We start from the raw sequence: 23,903 nt of genomic DNA, 5'->3' as shown, positions 1-23,903 counted from the left end.
TTAGGTGAGATCAAAATTGTACACAGTACTCCAGGTGTGGTCTCACCAAGGCCCTATATAACTGGAGTAAGACTACTTTACCCCTGTACTCAAATCCTCTTGTAATGTAGGCCAGCATCCCATTTGCATTCCTAATGGCTTGCTGCACCTCCACATTCACTTTCAGTGACTCATGTACAAGGACACCCAGGTCCCTTTGAGCATCTGCATTCCCCAATCTTTCACCATTTAAGAAATACTCTGCCTTTCTGTTTATTCTACCAAAGTGGATAACTTCACATTTATCCACATTATATTCCATCTGCCATGTTCTCGCCCACTCACTGAACCTGTCGAGATCCCCTTGAAGCCTCTTCACAACTGACACTGCCACGTAGCTTTGTGTCATCAGCAAATTTGGAAATGTTACATTTAGTCTCCTCATCCAAATCATTGATATAGATTGTGAATAGCTGGGGCCCAAGCACCGATCCTTACGGTACCCCACTAGTCACAGCCTGCCATCCTGAAAAAGACCCAGTTATCCCTATTCTTTGTTTTCTGTGTTAACCAATTCTCAATCCATGCTAGTATATTACCTCCAATTCCATGTGCCCTAATTTTGTTCACCAACCTCTTGTGTGGGACCTTATCGAAGGCCTTCTGAAAATCCAAATACACATCTACCAGTTCCCCTTTGTCTACTCCACTAGTTACATCCTCAAAAGAACTCCAATAGGTTTGTCAAACATGATTTCACTTTCATAAATCTATGTTGACTCTGCCCAATTTTACTATTAGTTTCTAAGTGTCCATTTATTGCATCCTTTATAATAGATTCCAGCATTTTCCCAACTACTGATGTGAGGCTAACAGGTCTGTAGTTCCCCGTTTTCTCTCTCCCTCCTTTCTTAAATAGCGGGGTTACATTTGCTATCCTCCAATCTGCAGGAACTGTTCCAGAATCTATAGAGGTTTGGGAGATGACAACCATCTAAGTCATTAATATAGATTGTAAATAGCAGAGGCCCAAGCACTGATCCTTGTGGTACCCCACTAGTTACAGCCTAACAACCCGAAAATGACCCGTTTATTCCTACTTTGTTTTCTGTCCATTAACCAAACCCCAATCCCATGAGCCCTAATTTTGTGTAATAACCTCTTGTGTGGCACCTTATCGAACGCTTTTTGAAAATCCAAATACACTACATCCACTGGTTCCCCCTTATCTACCCTGCTACAATCTCAATAAACTCCAACAGATTTGTGAAACATGATTTCCTTTCATAAATCAGTGATGACGCTGCCCAATCATATTATGATTTTCTAAGTGCTCTGTTACCACGACCCAAATAATATATTCTAGCATTTTCCCTACTACGGATCTCAGGCTAACTGGCCCTGTTTTCTCTCCCCCTCCTTTCTTGATTAGCGGGGTTACATTTGCTACCTTCCAATCCACGGGGACCATTCTAGAATCTAGGGAACTCTGGGAGATCAAAACCAATGCATCCATTATCTCAGGTACCCAATGTCAGCATCAACACTTCCAAAGTGAAAAACAAATAGAAATGTTCTGAAGATGACAACGATGCTCTTGTAAGAGATAAGGAAACCAAAGATTCTCTGCATGGCAAGGGGTGAGGAGTGCTCACTGCCAACAAGCAAAAGAACCAAGAAGTCAGCCAATGAGAGCTGTCTTGATATGAATGAGAAGGGGAAAATCACATCAATACTATCAAATAAAAGTACTTTTAGTGGACTACATCCATAGTAATCCTCTCTTTAACCTAATCTTATCTCTGTGATACGCGAAGACGGTAGATGAGGAAGGTCTAAATACTTTTAATCACCAACACAATTACTTCACATTTCTTTATGCCCTATGAACACATTTCATTCTATTAATTTCTGATAAATATTACATGACAACATATCTGCATATTTCAGCATTTCAACACGTGCATTCCTACAGTTGTAAAGTAAAATTAAACACAGACCTGTAGCTGTGGAGAAGGCTCTTCCTCTCCACACAGTCTGTGCTCCCTTGCATGACTGTCCATATCTACCAATGCAATTCCACGATGTTGTAGATACTCCACAAAACTACTGTCCAGTCGTTCTGTTGTTTCAAGCTCCTGATTTAGTTTTGCTCCTAGATCCAAACTTGCATCTGTGGAAGGAAATTTAAGCAATGCTTTTTTTCCCTTACTGTTCATATCAAGGCTACAATTTTATTAATTTCCCAGTCCACCCAATTCTTACTGAGATAGTGAAAGGCCATTTGCCAGCAAAGAATTAAAATAGCTGATGGCATCCCATTCAAGGTTAAAGAAAGCAGCTTGGAATCCGAGCCCATCACCAGACCAAAGGCCTAGATTGCAACCATCACGGCATCTGCCAAATTCTGGCAATTGTAGATATAAAACCAATGACTTTTTCCATTGAAATTGGAAACATGTTTTTGGACCAAAGAAATTAGAGTTTCTCGTCCTTCCTCAGACAGAAAACATTTACTCAATGTCCAAAAACAATCTTAAAGAACGGAACAGACCAAAAGGAAGGCTGTGTGTTTAAAAACTATACAGAAGACAGACAAGTCATGAAAAAACAGCAAATAAATTAACCACCATGCTTGGTCATAGCGAGCCAACCCTGTGATCCAACCACAGGTACAATTCTCTCTCCAAAATACATTAAGGATAAGCAATCCTTTCACATCTATCCTACATCCGAAGAACAAATCGCACTGACAAATGATCAAATGTATCCCTAGGTAAGCTCATCTGGACCTCAAGTAGGCCACTGTAGTCCTCAACATTCTGTAGTCCTACATGGTACCAACAGGAAAAACAGTTTGAGGGTTTCAACTTTAGTATCATTTTTATCAAGGGTTGAGGCACATAAATCAAATAGTTTATATATTTGACTGCATTCTCCATCCAATGAATTTCCTTTCAACATTTACAATAGGCTGAATAGCTGCACATGAACCTTGAAACAAGATGGTGGTCCTGGACTCAAAACTATGTATTGACACACTTCCTGAATGAAACCTGCATAGACAATGGAGGTAACAGAGATAATGTAACTATTAAAGACCCAAGTCAACTTTCCATGCTCCCTTCCCATTTGGATGTCAGCCTTGTGCATGGAGAATGAACATGCTCTTACATTGGTATGAATAGATGACCGAATACTGCTTCTAGTATGGAGTATGAATTGTTTGTGGGAATGGGGGCAATGTTCTATTTTGTGTTCTTTATGGCATACTTACTGCTGCCACAGCCATCACTTATCCAGTCTGGGATTGGCACTGTTGATGCTCTATTTTCCTGCAAGGCTGTCAGTGTCAGTTCTAGTTTTACATCATTTTGTGCCTATGGAGAAAAAACACAAACCATTAAGAATGTCTGTCTTGCATCTTCAAAAATGCCACATTCCATTCATCCTAGTTTTAAATGTGTTAATGACATTAGCTGAGGCACTGAGCAGAAGGGGAAGAACCACCAACACAACATACAAATCGACTCGCGGGAAATACAAATTACTTTACACGGCTCAGAGAATCATTGCAATTTCAACCCATCGTATCTGGACTGGTGCTAGCTCCCCCACTGCAGCGATTTAGTCTTCTGCCATTTCCCGGCTCTGACCCGGTATGTTTAAATGTCCCTGTTCAGTTTAAAAGAGCAGTATCACTGTGGCACTTCAATAGAGGCAGAGCACCAAGTGCGGAAGAAGGTAACTATAAATCTGAATCAACTATTATTTTGTAATTTCTATTATTTTTCCAAGTTGAACAGGATATGCTGCAAAACAGAATGCCTACAATTGTACTTATAAAAAGAAACATATTAAAAACAGAATTTGAAATCAAACTGCTAGCCATAACAGCAGCAGGCAGACAACTTAAACCAAGGTTTGTACAGAATACCTAAAATGCTGGCCAGTGTCCTAAGGGAGTGCACCAGAAGTTGTATAATGCTATGACCGATTCGATCACACCATTTCAAATAAAACAAACAACTGAATTAAATAAAAACAATGTTTTAAAACAGATTTTTTTCCTCTCACCTTCTCTGCATCAGAGGATTCCAAGAGTGAATGTTCATAATCAGATGGGGATGGAGAATGCCCTTGCCGTCTGTCCTTTGCAGAGTGAATGCTCCGCTCCTCTCCATCTGTGTCTTTCCCAAGTCCAGGTGATCTGCTATGCACCATATCCACGTCTGCACTGTGCACACCGCTGATTTCAGAGAACCTGGTCGAGTGCAGTCCGTTCATCCATTCCAGACTTTCTTCATACTCTCTCATCAGCTCTGGAGAACTCAACAAGCTCTCATTGATAGTGTGATTGTAGGCAAATGGCTGATGTCCATCTTGACTAAGAGTCTGAGAAGTTTCTTTGTAATTTGAAGGACTGACTTGTGGCCTATCTGCCTCCAAATTGGACAATCGCTGCAATTCAAGTCCCTGCTTATGACATTTCTCACTCAAGTCTTCTACTTCTTTTGCCCGAGTCGCTAGTTCCTCCTCTTGCTGCAGTAAGGCTTTTTGCAGTTGGTTCACCTGAGTTTTCAGGTTGCGGGTGTGGATCTCTAAGTCAGTAATGGTGCGGTCTTTTTCCTTCAAAAAAACATAGGAAGCAACCTATTAGATTATAAGTTAGAGAATTATGAAGGACTTTCAGGAATTCAAAATTGTGGGTGTCCCCTGCTCCAGGCCAAATTGAAGCATCTTTATACTGCAATATTGAACTACAGCCACTAGAAGTTGCCAGTGAACCATCTAAATATTCTACTGGTATCTGGCTGCAGCTCGATGAAACACTGCAGAAGTTTTTCACAATTAACTTTACACTTAAAAATGGAAAAAAACACAATGTTGGAAATTTGAAATACAAATTTAAAATGCAAGTATATATAGCATCTGTAAAAAGACAATGTAACACTTTGGGTGCAGACCCTTGTTCAGAGTTTGCACTATTTGTTTTTAAGCATAAATTAAAGAGATGCAGTTCCTCAGACTGGTAACAGTTTTAGATGCTGGTGCCATGTGAAATTAGTTGCCTGTCTACAGTCAGTTTCTAGATGGGCGGGTGAGTAAGTGGATACACCGATGAATTACAAGCTTAAAACAGAGTAGCTGGTCACAGATCCTGACCAGCTATTTAGACAAGCAGAACACCATTTACAGATGTGCACCAACATATATACGGATATGCTTGAGACAAGGTGGAGGTTAGTAAATGACCTACTTTGGCATCATCTGCCTTATTCTCTGAACATCATTCATCCTTTGCAAACAATCACCATCCAAGTTGGTGGCGGTGGTGGGGGGGGGGGGGGGGGGGGGTGGGGGTGGGGAAATGAAAGAACACGGTCCCTTTAAGACTTTTCTTCCTGCTATGAGACAAAGGGTAGGACTTTTGTATGTGGCGGATGAAGAATGAGGAAGGCCATACAAAAGGTAAGCTAGCTAACTATCAAGTTCCACACTGAAGTGTTTTATATTAAAGCAATAAAAGAACAAAGAACTTATCATGTCCTCCTGACATCCCACAACAGTTTACAGCCAATACATTACTTTTGAAGTGCAGTCGTTGCTGTTACGTGGGTACATGTGGTAGACAAAGCCAATTTACACACATCAAGGTCTCACACACAGAAAATGAATAAATGACCAAATAACCTGTTTTACAAAAGTAAAACAGAAGGCGAGAGACTGATTTTATGAAGCTGGGAAGTCTGGGGGTGGGGGAGGGGTAATAAAAAGAAAAACTACTTTGTCTTTCTGTTCAAAGTACTTACTCCCTCCCTCACTCCGGTGATGCTTATTATGGGGACAGTCTGATTGCCATCAAAGCAGTTTCAATAACTTTATGGGAAGCAATAATTCTGACTGGCCTAGGTGTCAATCGAGTCACCCAACCATTATTGGCTGAAAACTGTTGTGTGCTCAACTGATGAGGGTTGGGATTTTCCAGGGTCAAGTAGCTTCAGACCAGCACATTCCCCCCACTCCCCCCAGCTCCTTTAATACACCAGCAGCCAGTAAACTCAATGGAGCCTGTCCATAGACTTCTGAGGAAAGAAGGGAAGATGTAAAATCTCAGTTTCCAGGAGTACTATATGCAATGTGTTGTATATTCTTTTGAGAGTGTGAGTGGCAGGAGAGGGGAAAAGCAGCATTGTTTTAAACTCTGAACAGAAAGTACTTCTTTCCCCACACAGCCACCTCTTTCAGATCTTCTTTTCAGCACGCTACAAGCATGGACATGCCAAGTACTTATCATTGTCAGTTGAAGACAATGATAAAGAAAAGGGAAGCACACAAATTACTTCACACAGCTGCCTTGAAGATAGAGTTGGTAGAAACAGGCACAGCAGCCCTGAAAGTAACCTCAGCAAGAGTGGACACATTCCTTACCTTGTGCTGTGGTTCAGAGTCAGCTGAACTAGAACATAACCATCGTCTATTCTGTTGCTGTCACATTCCATACCAGTGCTTCCGATATGTCTTCCTTTTTTCTCAACCGAGGATTCCCCTCCACCATGGTTGACCGGTCCCTCGACCGTGCCAGTTCCATTTCCTGTACTTCTGCTCTCACCCCTTCCCCTCCCTCCTAGAACCATGATCGGGTTCCCCTTGTCCTCACCTTCCACCCCACCAGCATTCAACGAATCATCCTCCGCCATTTCTGCCACCTCCAAACACATCTTCCCCTCCCCTTTCAGCATTCCGAAGGGACCATTCCCTTCATGACACCCTGGTCCACTCCTCAATCACCCCCAACACACCCTCCCCTTCCCACGGCATTTTATCTTCCCGGGCAATAAATGCTGGCCTTGCCAGAGAGGCACACATCCCATGAACGAATAAAAAAAAGTGCAGGAGCTGCGCTTTTACCTGCTCTTTTCCCACCATCCAGGGCCCCATACACTCCTTCCAGGTGAAACAGCGATTTACTTGTACTTCTTTCAATAATATGTTGAGTTTGAGAGTGATTTAGTTAAGGCCGAAACTAAGGTCCTAAATCTGAACAAAGCAAACTACGTAGGTACGAGAGGCGAGATGGCTAAGGTAGGTTTGGAAACTAGTTTAAAAGTCATGACAGTAGAAAAGCAATGGCAAACATTGAAAGAAATAATTCATAATTCGCAATGAATATACATTCCCTTAAGGAATAAAAACACCACGGGAAAAATGGTCCACCTGTGGCTAACAAGAGAAATTAAAGATAGTATTAGATTAAAGGAAGAGGCCTATAATGTTGCCAAAAAGAGTAGTAAGCCTGAGGATTGGGAGGATTTTAGAATCCAACAAAGGAGGACCAAGAAATTGATAAAGAAACAGAAAATAGAATATGAGAGTAAACTAACGGGTGACATAAAAACAGAGATTAAAAACTTCTATAGGTATGTAAAAAGGAAAAGATTAGCGAAAGTAAACGTGGGTCCCTTACAGGCTGAGACAGGAGAAATTATAATGGGGAATAAATGATCTAGACGAGGGAATATAAATGATCCAGACGAGGGAACTAGATGTAATATCTCCAAGTCTGCAGACGACACAAAGCTGGGTGGGCATGTGTGCTGTGAGGAGGATGCAGAGAAACTCCAGTACGATTTGGACAGGTTGGGTGATTGGGCAGATGCAGTATAATGTGGATAAATGTGAGGTTATCCACTTCGGTGGCAAAAACAGGAAGACAGATTATCTGAAAGGCAATAGATTGGGAAAAGGGGAAGTGCAACGAGACCTGGGTGCCCTTGTGCACCAGTCGCTGAAGGTAAGCATGCAGGTGCAGCAGGCGGTTAAGAAGACAAATGGTATGTTGACCTTCATAGCGAGAGGATTTAACTACAGGAGCAAGGATGTCTTGCTGCAGTTATACAGGGCCTTGGTGAGACCACACCTTGAGTATTGTGTGCAGTTTTGGTCAACTTATCTGAGGAAGGATGTTCTTGCCATGGAGAGAGTGCAGCGAAGATTCACCAGACTGATACCTGGGATGGCAGGAATGACATATGAGGAGAGATTGGGTCGATTAGGCTTATATTCGCTAGAGTTTAGAAGAATGAGGGGGGATCTCATTGAAACTTATAAAATTCTAACAGGACAAGACAGACTCGATGCAAGAAGGATGTTCCCTATGGCGGGGGAGTCCAGAACCAGCGGTCACAGTCGAAGGATAAGGGGTAAGCCATTTAGGACTGAGATGAGGAGGAATTTCTTCACCCAGAGAGTGGTGAACCTGTGGAATTCTCTGCCACACAGGGCAGTTGAGGCCAATTCATTAAATATATTCAAGAAGGAGTTGGATATATTTCTTGAGGCTAAAGGGATATGGGGAGAAAGCAGGGACAGGGTACTGAATTTGGATGATCAGCCACGATCTCATTAAATGGCGGAGCGGGCTCGAGGGGCCGAATGCCTGCTCCTGCTCCCATCTTCTATGTTTCTATGTAATAAGGAAATGGCAGAGAAATTAAACAACTACTTTGTGTCTGTCTTCATCTTCAGGCTCGACACACAGATTGCCACTTTGGTCCCTAATGGGCCCTACTCTTTCCCTGGTTATCCTCTTGCCCTTAATATACTTATAAAACACCTTGGGATTTTCCTTTATTTTGCCCGCCAGTGTTTTTTCATGCCCCCTCTTCGCTCTCCTAATTTATTTTTTAAGTACCTCCCTGCACTTTCTATATTCCTCTAGGGCTTCCACTGTTTTTAGTCCTTTGTATCTGCCAAAAGCCTCCCTTTTTTTCCTAATCCATTTTTGTATATCCCATGACATCCAGGGTTCCCTGGACTTGTTGGTCCCACCCTTGACCTTTACGGGAACATGTTGGCGCTGTACTCTCTCTATTTCCTTTTTGAATGACTCCCACTGCTCTGATGTGGATTTTCCTACAAGTAGCTGATCCCAGTCCACTTTGGCCAGATCCTGCCTTATCGTATTAAAATCGGCCTTCCCCCAATTTAGAACCTTTATTTCCGGTCCATCTTTGTCCTTTTCCATGACTACCTTAAATCTCACCAAATTATGGTCACTGTCACCAAAATGCTCTCCTACTGACACTTCTACCACTTGCCCAGCTACATTCCCTAGAATTAGGTCCAGTACCGCCCTCTCTCGGAGGACTTTCTACATGCTGGCTCAAAAAGCTCTCCCGGATGCACTTTAAGAATTCCGCACCTTCTCTAAGCCTTTCACACTCTGACTATCCCAGTTAATATTGGGGAAGTTGAAATCTCCTACTATCATTACCCTATTATTTCTACACTTCTCTGAGATTTGCCTACATATCTGTTCTTCTATCTCCCCCTGACTGTTTGGGGCCTATAGTACATTCCCAGCAAAGTGCTTGCCCCCTTTTTGTTTTTAAGTTTTACCCATATGGCCTCATTAGAGGAACCTGCTAAGATATCATCCCTCCCTACTGCAGTAATTGACTCCTTGATTAATATTGCAACACCCCCTCCTCTTTTACACCCCCCTCTGTCTCGCCTGAAGATTCTACACCCCGGAATATTGAGCTGCCAGTCCTGCCTTTCCCTCAACCATGTCTGTGATAGCAACAATATCATACTCCCATGTGTTCATCAACACCTTCAATTCATCTGCCTTACTCATAAGACTCCTTGCATTAAAATAAATGCCATCCAGCCTTGCCATACTCCCTTGTGTCGTTACATATTTGCTCTGCCTTCCAGGCTGACTTGTTTTTTCCTCTATATTTGGCTGTGCATCACCCCCTACTATAGCTCCACTCAGTATCCCACCCCCCTGCCAAGTTAGTTTAAACCCCCGCCAACAGTACTAGCAAACCTCCCCACAAGGATGTTGGTCCCATTCCGGTTCAGGTGCAACCCGTCCGACTTGTACAGGTCCCACCTTCCCCAGGAACAGACCCAGTGATCCAGGAAACTAAAGCCCTCCCTCCTGCACCAACTCTTTAGCCACGCATTCATCTGCTCTATCCTCCTACTCCTATACTCACTAGCACGTGGCACTGGGAGTAATCCAGAGATTACAACCTTTGAGGTCCTGCTTTTTAATCTGCTACCTAGCTCCCTAAATTCTTGTTGCAAGACCTCATCCCTCTTTCTACCTATGTCGTTGGTACCAATGTGAACCACGACCTCTGACAGTTCGCCCTCCCCCTTCAGAATGCCCTGCAGCCGTTCAGTGACATCCTTGACCCTGGCACCAGGGAGGCAACATACCATCCTGGAGTCACGTTTGCGGCCGCAGAAACGCCTGTTTGCACCCCTCACTATTGAGTTTCCTACCACTATTGCCCTTCCACTCTTACTCCTCCCCCCTTGCGCAGCTGAGCCACCCACAGTGCCGTGAACTTGGCTCTGGCTGCACTCCCCAGAGGAACCGTCACTTTCACCATTTACCAACACAGAAAAACGGTTGTGGAGTGAGATGCACTCCTGACTACCTGCCTGCCCCCCTTCTTCTGACTGGTGGTCACCCCCTCCCTCTCTGACTGCACTTTCTTAAGCTGCGGGGTGACCACGTCTAAAAACGTGCTATCCATGTAACTCTCAGCCTCGAGGATACACCCCAGTGCCTCCAGCTGATGCTCGAGCTCCGAAAACCGGATCTCAAGTTGGGCAAACTGTTGGCACTTACTGCACATGTGGTCATCCTGACTGCAAGAAGCGTCTAGGAATTCCCACATGCTGCAGGCCGTGCAACGCATGGGACTGAGGTCCCCTGCCATACTTTTAATTAAAAAAAACTATTACCTCAAATTTAAACTCTCGGATTCTCGCTCTCCCGTACTACCTTAACTATGAACTACCTTAAAAGAAATAAACTTAAAACTGAAGAAAAAAAAAAGCACTCACCCACTACTCACCAATCAGCTTCTTCCCCTGCGCCGGCGTCACTTTCTGTACTGTGACGTCATACTCGAATTCTGCCGCTGCTGCCGCAGTTGACAGTTTGTTTCAATTAAATAGGTTAGGGAGGACCAGGGGTCACAATTTTAAGTTGTGTAAGGCTAAATCTAAGTTAGCTGTCAGGAGGTGGTTCTTTACCCAGAGAATAGTGCACCTCTGGAACAGGCTGCCAGCTCACGCTGTGGATATTGGTAGCTCGCGCTGAATTCCTTCAAGTGAGAGCTGGACCGGTTTCTGTCTGGGAGTAGATCACTTCTTAAAAAAGGTGGGTACTGCAAGAATTATCAGGGCCAGAGTGATCTCCTGGGCCAGTTTCGATTTTTCCACCCTTCGCCCCCCACCCCCCCCCCGCACAAATTGCCTGGAGTTTTTAAATCTGGTTTTGCGCCTTTCCCAGGAGATCATATGGTTTTTGGGTGGGGTGGAGAGTGTATAAATTGCGTGGGACAGGCTGGATGAACCAGGTCTTTTCCTGTCAATCATTGTTCCTATGTTCGTAAACTAGAGACAACCAAAACTAACAGGAGGCAAGTGTGTGCGAGTGAAAGAGCAAAGCGAATACAACTCTAAGGCTCAAGTTAAAAATAATACAGTATACTGTATTCGCTGCTCATGATGTGGTCTCCTCTACACTGGGGAGACCAAACGCAGATTGGGTGACCACTTTGCGGAACACCTCCGTTCAGTCCGTAAGGGTGACTCCGAGCTTCCGGTCGCCTGTCACTTTAATTCTCCGCTCCACTCCCACTCAGACCTCACCGTCCTCGGCCTCCTACACTGTTCCAATGAAGCTCAACGTAAGCTCGAGGAACAGCACCTCAGCTTTCGATTAGGCACTTTACAGCCTTCTGGACTCAACATCGCGTTCAACAATTTCAGACCATAATCTTTGCCCCTATTTTCTTTCCACATGGCAGCTGTTGATTCTGCCATTGCCATTTACACTTCGTCTAGACTCATCTTTTGTTTCTTAACATGTCCCATTACCATCTCCTTTTGCCTTGCACTATCATCCTTTTTGTCTCTTAATCTCTCCTGCCATCCATCCTATCACAGACCTTCCCTTTTGTTCTTTCCTCTCCTCCCCACTCTCCCTGCCTCTGTACTTGCTTAAAAACCTGTTACATCTCCAACTTTTTCCAGTTCTGACGAAGGGTCATCGACCTGAAATGTTAACTCTGTTTCTCTCCCTACAGATGCTACCTGACCAGCTGAGTATTTCCAGCATTTTCTGTTTTTATTTCAGATTTCCAGAATCCGCAGTATTTTGCTTTAGTAAAAATAATTGAAGTTTAGTCTGAGGAATTTAACACTGCACATTTTCCAGACTTCACCCCCCAAGATGTATTGTTTAAAAAGAATTCAGATAGTAGGCAAGTCTTAAGATAGAATAGCTCAATCTTCTCAACCACTGTTTTTACCTGTTCAACCTCCAGCAGTTTCTCAATCCTCTCTATATTGGAGTTGAGCTCCTCCTTAACTGCAGAAAGATCAGCCTGCAGTCCCTCATGTTCTGCACTTAGCTGGGTGATGAGCATTTCCTTCTGCTGCAAGGCAGTTTCCATCTCTCTCAGTCTCTCCTGCTCCTGGAACTGAGACACAGACAATTCCTGTCAGACATTCTATGTGCAGCACAGCATGTTACTTCTATGACATGAGATTTGATTTATTGCTTTCTGTTACAAGCCAGTATCAATGGAGTCTCACTAATTTTTATGAAAAAGATAGCATGCACTCAGTATACACGCTTTCATTTTTCAATTGTAAGGGCTTGCACACCTATCATATCCTCAAACACAAGGGCTGGACCATTGGCTCAGCTGGTTAAGTAAGCGAGTAGCTGAGCCACACAGACCAAGGTTGAAAGTTTGCTCACTGGTCTGAGCCACGTTAGCTAGATGGTAACAACCGACATCAGCGCCCTGGGATGAGAGGTGGTGAAAGAGGAAGGAACGACCAAGGTTTTGCTCCAGATCATTATCGAATAACTAGGGCTGTAGACAGGGCTTTAAACTAAATTAAAAAAAGGGGGGGGGGGGGGAGAAAGAGGAGAATTTAGAAATCTAAAGAGAAAAGTCAAAGCAATGGAGCAGTGTAGTGATTTGGGTAAAGATAAGCAGAGTGTGGCAGGAAGGGACAGTGTTTAACGGTAAAAGTGCATCAGCGAATAAGGTGAAAGCAGGGAATAATGGTACAAGGTTAAAATTAAAGGCTCTTTACCCGAATGCACGACACATTCGTAACAAGATAGACGAATTAGTGGCACAAATAGTGATAAATGGCTTTGATCTAACAGCCATTACAGAGATGTGGTTGCAAAGTGACCAAGGTTGGGAACTAAATATCCCGGGGTACTTGACATTTAGAAAAGACGGGCAGACTGGAAAAGGGAGGTGGTTTGGAGGGGGGGGGTAGCCCTGATAATAAAGGATGACATAAGGACAGTAGTGAGAAAGGATCTTGGCTCGGAGGGTCAGGAAGTAGAATCAGTATTGGTGGAGATAAGAAATAACAAGGGGCAGAAAACAGTGGTGGGAGTAGTTTATAGGCCCCCCAACAGTAGCTCCGAATCCTTATGCTCAGTCTCTGCTGCTGGAATTGCATGTAAGTGATGCTTAGTAAAGACAAGAATAGGCTCAGCTGTGATACACCACAGCCAAATATCCTACTGTTGCTCACTGTCTAGGCTTGCACAAAGAAAAGGAGATTAACTACCGTGTACGGTCATCCTCAGTCTTCAAATGATATACATCTTCCACACATGGTAGAAGTATACTCTAGCTTGTTGGGTTCTAGGAAACCATGTGACGAGAACCTATAAAAATAGTCAGGACAACAGCAATGTTCGCCTGCACCCCATATCATCTCACCCCAGCACCTGTGCCATTGGGTAAATTCATTCTGACCTGAAACTAACTCCCCACTTAACACTACCCCATTCACCCAAAGATTATACCTCTGTACAGTGATGATTGGATGGAAATGTGGTATTTAGAAGATGCATATCATTCGAACAATGAAGATGATCTTATAGGTATTTTTTCTTCTTCATTCGGCATCCTCCACAAGCTTAGGAGCATACCAAAGTAATGGCAGATTTACAACCAAGTGATACAGATTGAGGAAGCGAGAGGTCCCTGCATGAAAGCCCAACGTCAGCCGTCATGACTGATCTGCTAAAAAGGTGCTACTGTTACATCTAGAGAGTAATGTTTAGCAAATGCATGAGGATTGCTATGTGACAACCTTACATACGCTACCAATCAAAACCAGAGAGCTGTCCAAGAAAAAGGCATGGAATGATCTTGAAAACACTCGTTGACTTTTCCCTGCAAGGTTGTAGCACTGCAGGATGTACTCATGCATCCATTTGACTATCTGCTATTACTTTAAGATCCTTGCACTATGAGAATGAATAACTATCAAGGCTGCCCAACTCAGAAATTTGCAACCATCTATGTACAGGAAACTTTGTGATATCCGGCACTGACGGGACCGGCGTGTTGCCGATCTATCAAAACTGCCGGACATACAAAGTTAATGTTGAAGCATACGGAGGTTTTCATCTCCGTATCTGACAACAAACACTATTGCTTAGCAACAGCTTCTAAAGAGTCGGCTGCAGCTGCAAGCGTCTGTAGCTGAAGCTGTTGCTATAGCTACAGACCTTGCAGTGGCTGACTGGGGGAAAAAAAGAACGAGATCTAAAAAAACTTACAGAAAACGGCTCCTGATTTTTGCCGTTAGATCGCGTATGCCGGACATATAACCTCCGGATAAACCAAAGTTTCCTGTAGTAGAAAGAATGTTGCAGTTCTGAGTCGTGAGATAAATTTGATAGAATTGGTAGAATGAGGAGATAATTTATTGACCCAAATAAAACTGGAAAAAAATCTTAGTTTAAAAACTCAAATTGAGTCCTAAGGAACACCCTCGCCGAATGCCAAACCGAAGATGGCTAATCTGCAAGACTGGTCACCGTTCATCAACTCTGCGAGCTGAAATTAATGCCAACAGCTAAATTCTCCATGAAAGACAAACTCTCATACTTGAAGTGCATATACTTTCAACTTCCCCCAGCAATTCCTTGACCTGCTTGTTGAACTGCCCTTTTCTACTGAAAGGGAATCCACAACACTTCAGCTTTGGAGCTCACAAAGCCAAGTGTCAGAGCAGTGCAGTAACCAATACATTTTGCAGCAGCAAGTGGCTGTCCCAGATGTAGGAACAATGAGGCAACCAAGACAATAAGCAGGGTTCCCTGGGATGCCTGATGATTTGGGAGGTGGAGCGAGTTAAATGTGGCTCAGTGGATTTGCTAAGCAGGCTATTCTCTATTGGATCAACCACTGGGCAATAATTAGTCAGCCTCACATATCAACCCTTTGGCTTCAGTGTAGGGAGAAACAGGCTTGGGAGAAGATCTTGCAAAGTCTAAACAGCAATTGGCACCTGCAAAACAACAAGAGGTCTAAAGACGTTAGCTGGTACTGGGCAGAGCTTTCACATGTCCCCAACTTCCTTGATTGTAGTGCACAGTAGGGAAGAGGGAAGGGTGAAACCCGTAAAGGGTGACACAATTGACCTCGGATTCAAAGCAATTAACATTATTTCTGTGGCAGTGGTCTCCACAGCAGCCAAGTTACATCAGTGGATGACTGGTGCTGGCGAGTAATAAGCCATCAGGGCAAATAGCTCAAAGGGAAATCAACACAATTACACATTTGTTAAATCATTACTGCCAGTCTGCCTGAATCAGCAGAAAGTGCGAACTAAAGTGTGCCCTTTTGTGCCAGCCAACACTCTTGTTTACATCTTTGCCCACAAAATGCCTTGAATCCTCTGCAGTGCTAATGCTAAAGGCAACCAACGTCAACAGGCACTCAGACAGGGTATCAGTGGCAGAAGGTATGAACTCTATTACAGCATATGACCTTGTACTTGTTGCCTGAAGTCTTGATGGGAGTGCAACATCAAAAAATGCAATAGATCTCAAGTTTTCATGTAGAATGAAAAACGCACAAGACATCGATCATGTCTAGAGATTGTTTCCCCTGGCTGGGGAGTCTAGAACGAGGGGGCATAGTCTCAGGATAAGGGGTCGATCTTTTAAGACTGAGATGAGGAGGAATTTCTTCACTCAGAGTTGTGAATCTTTGGAATTCTCTGCCCCAGAGGGCTGTGAATGCTGAGTCGTTGAGTATATTCAAGGCTGAGATAGATAGATTTTTGGACGCTAGGGGAATCGAGGGATATTGAGATCAGGCAGGAAAGTGGAGTTGAGGTCGAAGAGCAGCCGTAATTTTATTGAATGGCGGAGCATGCTCCTAATCCTTATGCAGATTATGAACATTTTATTGCACTAAAGACAACATCTGAAGCCCGTAGACATTTTTTCAGGACAAACTAAAAATTTATTACAACCTCTCCCAAGAAGAAGTACAAGATAATGAAATGTAACCCTGCTACTTAAGAAAGGAGGGAGAGAGAAAATGGGGAACTACAGACCTGTTAGCCTCACATCAGTAGTTGGGAAAATGCTGGAATCTATTATAAAGGATGCAATAAATGGGCACTTAGAAACTAATAATAAGATTGGGCAGAGTCAACCTGGATTTATGAAAGGGAAATCCTGTTTGACAAACCTATTGGAGTCCTTTGAGGATGTAACTAGTGGAGTAGACAAAGGGGAACTGGTAGGTGTGTATTTGGATTTTCAGAAGGCCTTCGATAAGATCCCACACAAGAGGCTGAACAAAATTAGGGCACATGTAATTGTGGGTAATATACTAGCATGGATTGAGAATTGGTTAACAGAAAGAAAACAAAAAGTAGGGATAAACGGGTCTTTTTCAGAATGGCAGGCTGTGACTAGTGGGGTACCGAAGGATCAGTGCTTGGGCCCCAGCTAGTCACAATCTATATCAATGATTTGGATGAGACGACTAAATGTAACATTTCCAAATTTGCTGATGATACAAAGCTAGGTGGCAGTGTCAGTTGCGAAGAGGATGTGAAGAGGCTTCAGGGGGATCTCGACAGGCTCAGTGAGTGGGCGAGAACATGGCAGATGGAATATAATGTGGATAAATGTGAAGTTATCCACTTTGGTAGAATAAACAGAAAGGCAGAGTATTTCCTAAATGGTGAAAGATTGGGGAATGCAGATGCTCAAAGGGACCTGGGTGTCCTTGTACATGAGTCACTGAAAGTGAATGTGCAGGTGCAGCAAGCCATTAGGAATGCAAATGGTATGCTGGCCTTCATTACAAGAGGATTTGAGTACAGGAGTAAAGAAGTCTTACTCCAATTATATAGGGCCTTGGTGAGACCACACCTGGAGTACAGTGCACAATTTTGGTCTCCTTACCCAAGGAAGGATATATTTGCCATAGAGGGAGTGCAATGAAGGTTCACAAGATTGATTCCTGGGATGGCGGGACTGTCGTATGAGAAGAGATTGAGTAAACTAGGCCTGTATTCTCTTGAATTTAGAAGAATGAGAGGGGATCTCATTGAAGCATACAAAATTATTACAGGGCTTGATAAGGTGGATGCTGGGAGAATGTTTCCTTTGGCTGGGGAATCTAGAACCAGGGGCCACAGCCTCAGGATAAAGGATAGGCCATTCAGGACTGAGATGAGAAGAAATTTCTTCACACAGAGGGTGGTGAATCTTTGGAATTCTCTTCCCCAGAGGGTTGTGGAGGCTCAGTCATTGGGTATATTCAAAACAGGAGTCGATAGATTTCTGACTAGTAAGGGCATCAAAGGATATGGCGATAGGGCTGGTGAATGGAGTTGAGGCAGAAGATCAGCCATGATCTCACTGCATGGTGGAGCAGGCTCGAAGGGCCGAACGGCCTACTCCTGCTCCTATTTCTTATGTTCTTATGGTCTTATGAAATGATGTGGGCTTTTCCCTTCAGTCAAATATACTGAAGATCTTAAGTGCCAAATAGAAATGTTCGTTCATTAATCCCAAGAGAAGTAAATACATAATTGACTTACCAATAGATCATCATCTTTCACCTTTGTTTCTGTCGTGGTCAGGATAGTGCCAGCTGCTCTCTGTTCGTTCTCAAGCTGCTTCAGATGGTCTTTTAGTTCTTCATTGTGTACCTCCCGCTTGGCCAGCTCACCCTGCAATCTCTCAAGTTCTTCTTGGTGATTCACATCCTTCTGTTTCAAGGTCTGAAGCGCACAGTTACGCTCTAGAATGTCAGAGCGCAAGGTCTGTAGTTCATCGTAACCTTTTTGGAATTGAGCTGTCCTGTCTGACAGTTCCTGTTCAAGCTCTGCCATTCTTGTTGGTAAAAGTCCTATTTCTTCCAATTCCACCTGCCTTTGCTTCTGAATAATTTGTAGCAGCCTCTCCTTTTCAGTCTGAGCATCTTCCAGTTCTTGGACACGTGATGAGAGAAGAGCTACATCAGCATCCCGCTGAGAGACATGAATCCTCAGCAAACTGTTATCCTCCTGAAGAGTGCTGTGCTGTAGGTGAAGGGATAACAGCTCCTGCAGCTGCTGCTGATTAACTTCCTGCAAGCTTTGAAGGCTAGTCTGCAAAGCATCCACCTTCTCTTGGAACTGAGCCTCCTTTTTATCCAGGAGCTGGAGAGAATCTTGTTTTGTTATCACCATCCCCATTTGATCCTGAAGCCCTGTTGAGTGGATATGAGGAGCTTCTTTGCAGTCTCCAGCACCCCTATTGTCTACTACCATACATGCCAGCTCCTGCTGCAGGTTGTCACTAACTCCCCAAGAGGGTGTTGCATTTTGTCTGGACTCTTTTTCCAAGCATAATATATCGAGGTCTTCCTGAGAATCACTGACTTCATGACGATTTGCACCCAACAGCGACAGTTCTTGCTGCAATTTCTCTATAACCTCAATGAGATGCTCAACCTCCTCTTCTTTTGCCTGACGTAATCTATCCTGGTCAACAGTAAGCCGTTCGATCTGTGATTTCAGCTCTTCAATTTCACTGTTCTTCTCTTCAAAAGTCTAAAATAAAAAGATAAACAAGGATTACCTCAAATTCTGCTAAACAACGCTGGTAAATCAACATTGGAAATTCTCAATCTTTCTTCACTCAAATCACTGTGATGTAAATTGCACAGGCAATGAATCCCTGAATACTTCCAATTTACAGCTCCTCCAGACCCACCTTTTGTTTCTTTACTTGTCCCATTACCACTCCCTTTTCCCTTGCACCTTCATCCCTTTTGTCATTTAATCTCTCCTGCCTTCCACACAATCACAGACCTTCCCGTTTATTCTTTCCTCCCCTCCTTTCTCTGCCTCTGTACTTGCTGATAAACTGTTAAATCTCCAACTTTATCCAGTTTTAACAGTGACTACACTTCAAAAAGTATTTCATTGGCTGTAAAGTGCTTTGGGACATTCTGAGGCCGTGAAATGCGCTGTATAATCCAAGTTCTTCCTTCCTTACAGGGAGAATGCAGTTGATTAAGAGCTATGATGAAGATCAAAGCTGGGAAGATTGAAGGGTTCTGTTACTGTTGAGCTCCATATAGTCAATTACCTGAAAGGTTTTGTCCACCATGAACTTAGCATTCGCTTCATGTAGCGCATTAACTGAGCTGTCTAACACAGTCTGTGTTCAGCTCCACAAGTGTGTTACCTTGCTGTCTAAAGTGCTTTCCAATTCCTGTTGTAGTTTGAAAATTTGTTCCTTTAGTTCATCGATTTCCTGGTTCTTCTCCTGCAGTAAAGCCTGAGGCAGCTGCAATCCTGGCCCTCTGCCACTATCTACATCCAAGCCCAAACGCAGATGTAGTCTGGCTACATCCTCCTGAAAATGGAACGATGGAACGGTTGGTGGGTGGAAATGGGAAAACTAAATTAAGAGATGTAAATCAGCATAAACTTGAGAGTGTTAGATAACAGTACTAGAGAATATCACACAGTACTACATTAACAGTCAGTGATAGACTGATACGATTTAGTTACATAGTCTTATCTTTTATCTATATCACACAATCTGACCCCATTAAATCCAGAAAATCAGTGCCAATTAAGTCACCTTCACTCGGATGTTGTCCTCATGGAGCTGGTTGATTGCCATTGCTGACTGCTTTGTCTGGATCTCCAGCTGCATATTCAGTTGGAGCATTTCATCGTTTCTATTCATCAGATTCTCTCGGAATTGATCAAGCTGCTTCTCAAGGTTTTGAATCTTGAAAATAAATTAAACAATGGAACCAGTTACAAAGCAATTGGGCTCCCCCATGTTACCCAAACTGGACATTACATTATTTTGAATTCTTTACAAATTTCATGCAAAGCACCCATCTGATCTTGCTGTGGAAGTAAGAATTTTATACAGTGCCTGAAGACTGTCACAAATGAAGGAAAGAACTTGCAATTATAGAGTACCTTTCACCACCTCAGGAGGGCCTAATGTGCATTACAGCCAACGGATTACTTTTGAAATGGTCACTGTTGTTTTGTAGCTACATGTGGTAGCCAACTTGCACACAAGTCCCAAACACAGCTGATCAATGAATAACTAGATAATCCGTTGTTGGTGGTGCTGACTGAGGGAGGATTAGCAGCTAACGTACTGAAATAGGCAGATTCTAGGAGCTGCTGTTCCAACTCTGTTACTCCATCTGTGACAAATGGTTCTGTAAAGAATCCTTATGGGCTGGTCACCTCTCTGATCAAGCAGGCCCAAGTCCCAAGTCTTTTCCAGTCAATATAATATAACTAGAATGATTCTAAGTGAGTTGCACCACGCCAGTGAAATCTTATACATCAAGGTATGAGGAGAAAGGATGGGAAGACTCACAATAACCGTCCCATCCTTGTGTGGAGATAAACATCCAACTATACATTGTTCGAATCACAGAATCATACACCACAGAAGGAGGCCATTCGGCACCATAGCAATAGTGCCGGCGGCTATTTTCCAAGAGCTAGCCAATTAGTCCCACTCCCCTGCTCTTTCCCCCGAACACTGCAATATTTTCCTTTTCAGGTATTCATCTAATTCCCTTTTAAAAGTTATTGAATTTGCTTCCACCACTCTTTCAGGGAGTGCATTCCAGATCATAACGCGCTGTGTATCTCATCTCCCCCCCAGTTCTTTTGCCAATTATCTTAAATCTGTGGCCTCTGTTACCGACCCTCCTGCTAGTGGAAACAGTTTCTACCCATCTACTCTATCAAAACCCCTCATACTTTTGAACACCTCTATTAAATCTCCCCTTAAACTCTTTGCTCTAAGGAGAACAATCCAAACTACTCTAGTCTCTCCACCTAATACCATTCTAATAAATCTCCGCTTCACTCTCTCCAATGCTTCTTAAAGTGTGGTGCCCAGAATTGGACACAATACTCTAGCTGAGGCCCAATCAGTGTTTTATAAAGGTTTAGCATAACTTCCTTGCTTTTGTACTCTATGCCTTTATTTATAAAGCCAAGGATCCCATATGCTTTTTTAACAGCCTACTCAACTTGTCCTGCCACCTTCAAAGATTTGTGTACGTACACTCCCAGGTCTCTGTTCCTGCACCCACTTTAAAACTGTACCATTGAGTTTATATTGCCTCTCCTCGTTCTTTCTTCCAAAATCCATCACTTCACACTTCTCTGCATTAAATTTCATCTGCCACGTGTCTGCCCATTTCACCAGTCTGTCTATGTCCTCCTGGAGTCTATTATCCTCCTCCTCACTGGTTACTACATTTTAGAATTTTGTGTCGTCTGCAAACTTTGAAATTATGCTCTATATACTCAAATCCAGGTCATTAATATATATCAAAAAGAGCAGTTGTCCTAATACTGATCCCTGGGGGACACTACTGCATACCTCCCCACAGTCTGATAAACAACCATTCACCACAACTCTCTGCTTTCTGTCCCTTAGCCAATTGTGTATCCACGCTGCCACTTCACCTTTAATTCCATGGGCTTCAATTTTGCTAACAAGTCTATTATATGGACACGATTTGCCTTTGACTAATCCATGCTGCATGTTATTTATTAACCCTTGCTTTTCCAGGTATTATGGTCTCTAAAAGTTTCCCCACCACCAACGTTAGGCTAACTGGCTTATAGTTACTGGGTTTATTACTCTGCCCTTTTTGAACAGGGGTGTAACATTTGCAACCCTCCAGTTCTCTGGCACACTTCCCATATCTAAGGAGGATCGAAAGATTGCGGCTAGAGCCTCTGCTATTTCCACCCTTAATTGCCTCAGCAACCTTGGATGCATCCCATATGCATCGGATGACTTTTCTACTTTGAGCGCTACCAACCTTTTAAGTACCTCCTCTTTATTTTTCTCCACTACCTCTTCCTTTACTGTGACATTGGCAGCAACCTTTTGTTTGTGAAGACAAAGTGCAAAGTATTTATTTAGTACCTCAACCATGCACTCTGCCTCCGCAAGATGATCTCCTTTATGATCCCTAATCAGCTCCACCCTTACTTTTGACGATCCTTTTACATGTTTATAAAAAGATTTTTGTTTCCTTTTGTTACCTGCTAATCTTCTTATACATTCTCTTTGCCCCTCTTATTTCCTTTTTCATTTCTCCTTTGTACTTTCTGTATTCTGCTTGATTCTCTACTATATTATGAATCTGACTTATCACAAGCCTCCTTTTTCGGTTTCATTTTAATTTCTATATCTTTCGTCATTCAGGGAGCTCTGGCTTTGGATGCCCTTCCTTTCCCCTCTCATAGGAATGTGTCTAATCTGTACCTGAGCTATCTCCCCTTTGAAGATCTCCTATTGCTCATTTGCTGTTTTACCTGCCAATCTTTGTTTCCAATCCACCTGGACCAGGTCACTTTTGCAGTTGAGTAGCTTCACCTTTGATTGTTCACAGAATGTCACAGAACATGCAGCAAAATATCACCAAACCTGGTGTTGAGAGGTTGCCATGAGACCTCCAGATACCCCAATTATAAAAGATTGAGAACACAGTTTCAAGACGGAGAGCCCACTTGAGGGCTCACGGTACTTTTTTTTTGAGATACTCTACATTCCACTGAAGTGTTGAACAGAAAGAAGCGAGATGTTGGCAGCATCAAAACTACATCTGCAATAAGTCCTGACATGAGAGTCAGAAAAGAATCCCTGTGTTTGCTTGTTTATTTACTTACTTCACGATGGTTGTACAGTTGGTCTACACCCTAACCAACTTGATGAGATGTGCTCTTTGAACACTATAAAAGGTTCATCATGCTTCTCAAAACCTAGCCTGTTTATCCACCTTGAGGTGTGAGATCTGGTCCAAATACCTTTGGCCAATGCTCCCATCCAATGTGGGAATTACCAGTTATCAGGGAAAGACAGCACAATTGCTTAGAAGTGTCCCTTGAGATTACAAACCTAATAATCTGGCTGTCTCCTGGCCAGTTTCAATGGCTAGGCAACAGGGTGCCTTTGAAAGGGAGATGTTAGAACAGTCTCACAAATTGTCTTACTTTGGGACTAATGAAATTGTTTCTCTCAATCCCACCTCAGCTTCCTTAGTCTGGAGAGCTTGCCGCTCATTCTGTAACTGCTCCTTTAGCGACTGATCAGAAAATCCTTCAACGGGGACTCTATGTCTAGCTTCATCTAGCTTCGACTGTAGAGCAGAGATCTGCATTAGGTTACTGTACTGCTGCTGCTGAAGAGATTCCTTGTCCTGTCACAAAAATACAGAAGAAAAAGTCTTAGTGATGGTGGTACCTCAAAGTTAAAAACAAAATATCAAACACAAACCCAATCATCCATTATTCTATGCAGTCCCGTCAATTTCACTTCTGTCAGTCTGTCTTATCAGTAAGTGAACCTGGCTGAGATCACATTGATTTTATATGTTCAGAACCCATTCTGCATAATTGCAATTCCAGTGAATTCGTTCAGTGAAAGTGACAATCAGTCTTACTTTTCTATGACCCATTTTTGATGAATTTTTCTTCAGTTTTCTTTTAAGAACGATTATTGGCCTGTAGTTTGTTGGTAAGTGGAA

The 23,903-nt window shown here is 43.1% G+C and overlaps 1 protein-coding gene across 7 annotated transcripts in view; it reads right to left on the bottom strand.

Annotated features, from left to right (window-relative positions):
• The window catches only part of pcnt (pericentrin), a 355,160-nt gene that overhangs the window by 67,704 nt on the left and 263,553 nt on the right, over positions 1-23,903 (bottom strand). For 6 of the 7 annotated variants that reach the window (XM_085985359.1, XM_085985354.1, XM_085985355.1 and 3 more), the window contains 8 exons: positions 23,406-23,576; positions 19,955-20,107; positions 19,553-19,723; positions 17,917-18,912; positions 12,327-12,497; positions 4,057-4,608; positions 3,257-3,359; positions 1,980-2,152 (listed from right to left, as the gene is read on the bottom strand). In XM_085985359.1, the coding sequence (XP_085841485.1) occupies positions 1,980-2,152; positions 3,257-3,359; positions 4,057-4,608; positions 12,327-12,497; positions 17,917-18,912; positions 19,553-19,723; positions 19,955-20,107; positions 23,406-23,576 (2,490 nt within the window). The remainder of the gene's footprint in view (positions 1-1,979; positions 2,153-3,256; positions 3,360-4,056; positions 4,609-12,326; positions 12,498-17,916; positions 18,913-19,552; positions 19,724-19,954; positions 20,108-23,405; positions 23,577-23,903) is intronic. The other variant, XM_085985358.1, reaches the window with a different exon arrangement.

The sequence above is a fragment of the Somniosus microcephalus genome, chromosome 4 (genome assembly GCF_052327205.1).
Source record: "Somniosus microcephalus isolate GS21.2 chromosome 4, FLI_Smic_1.0, whole genome shotgun sequence".
Taxonomy (NCBI): Eukaryota; Metazoa; Chordata; class Chondrichthyes; order Squaliformes; family Somniosidae; genus Somniosus; species Somniosus microcephalus.
This window is presented reverse-complemented; position numbering and strand designations above follow the sequence as displayed.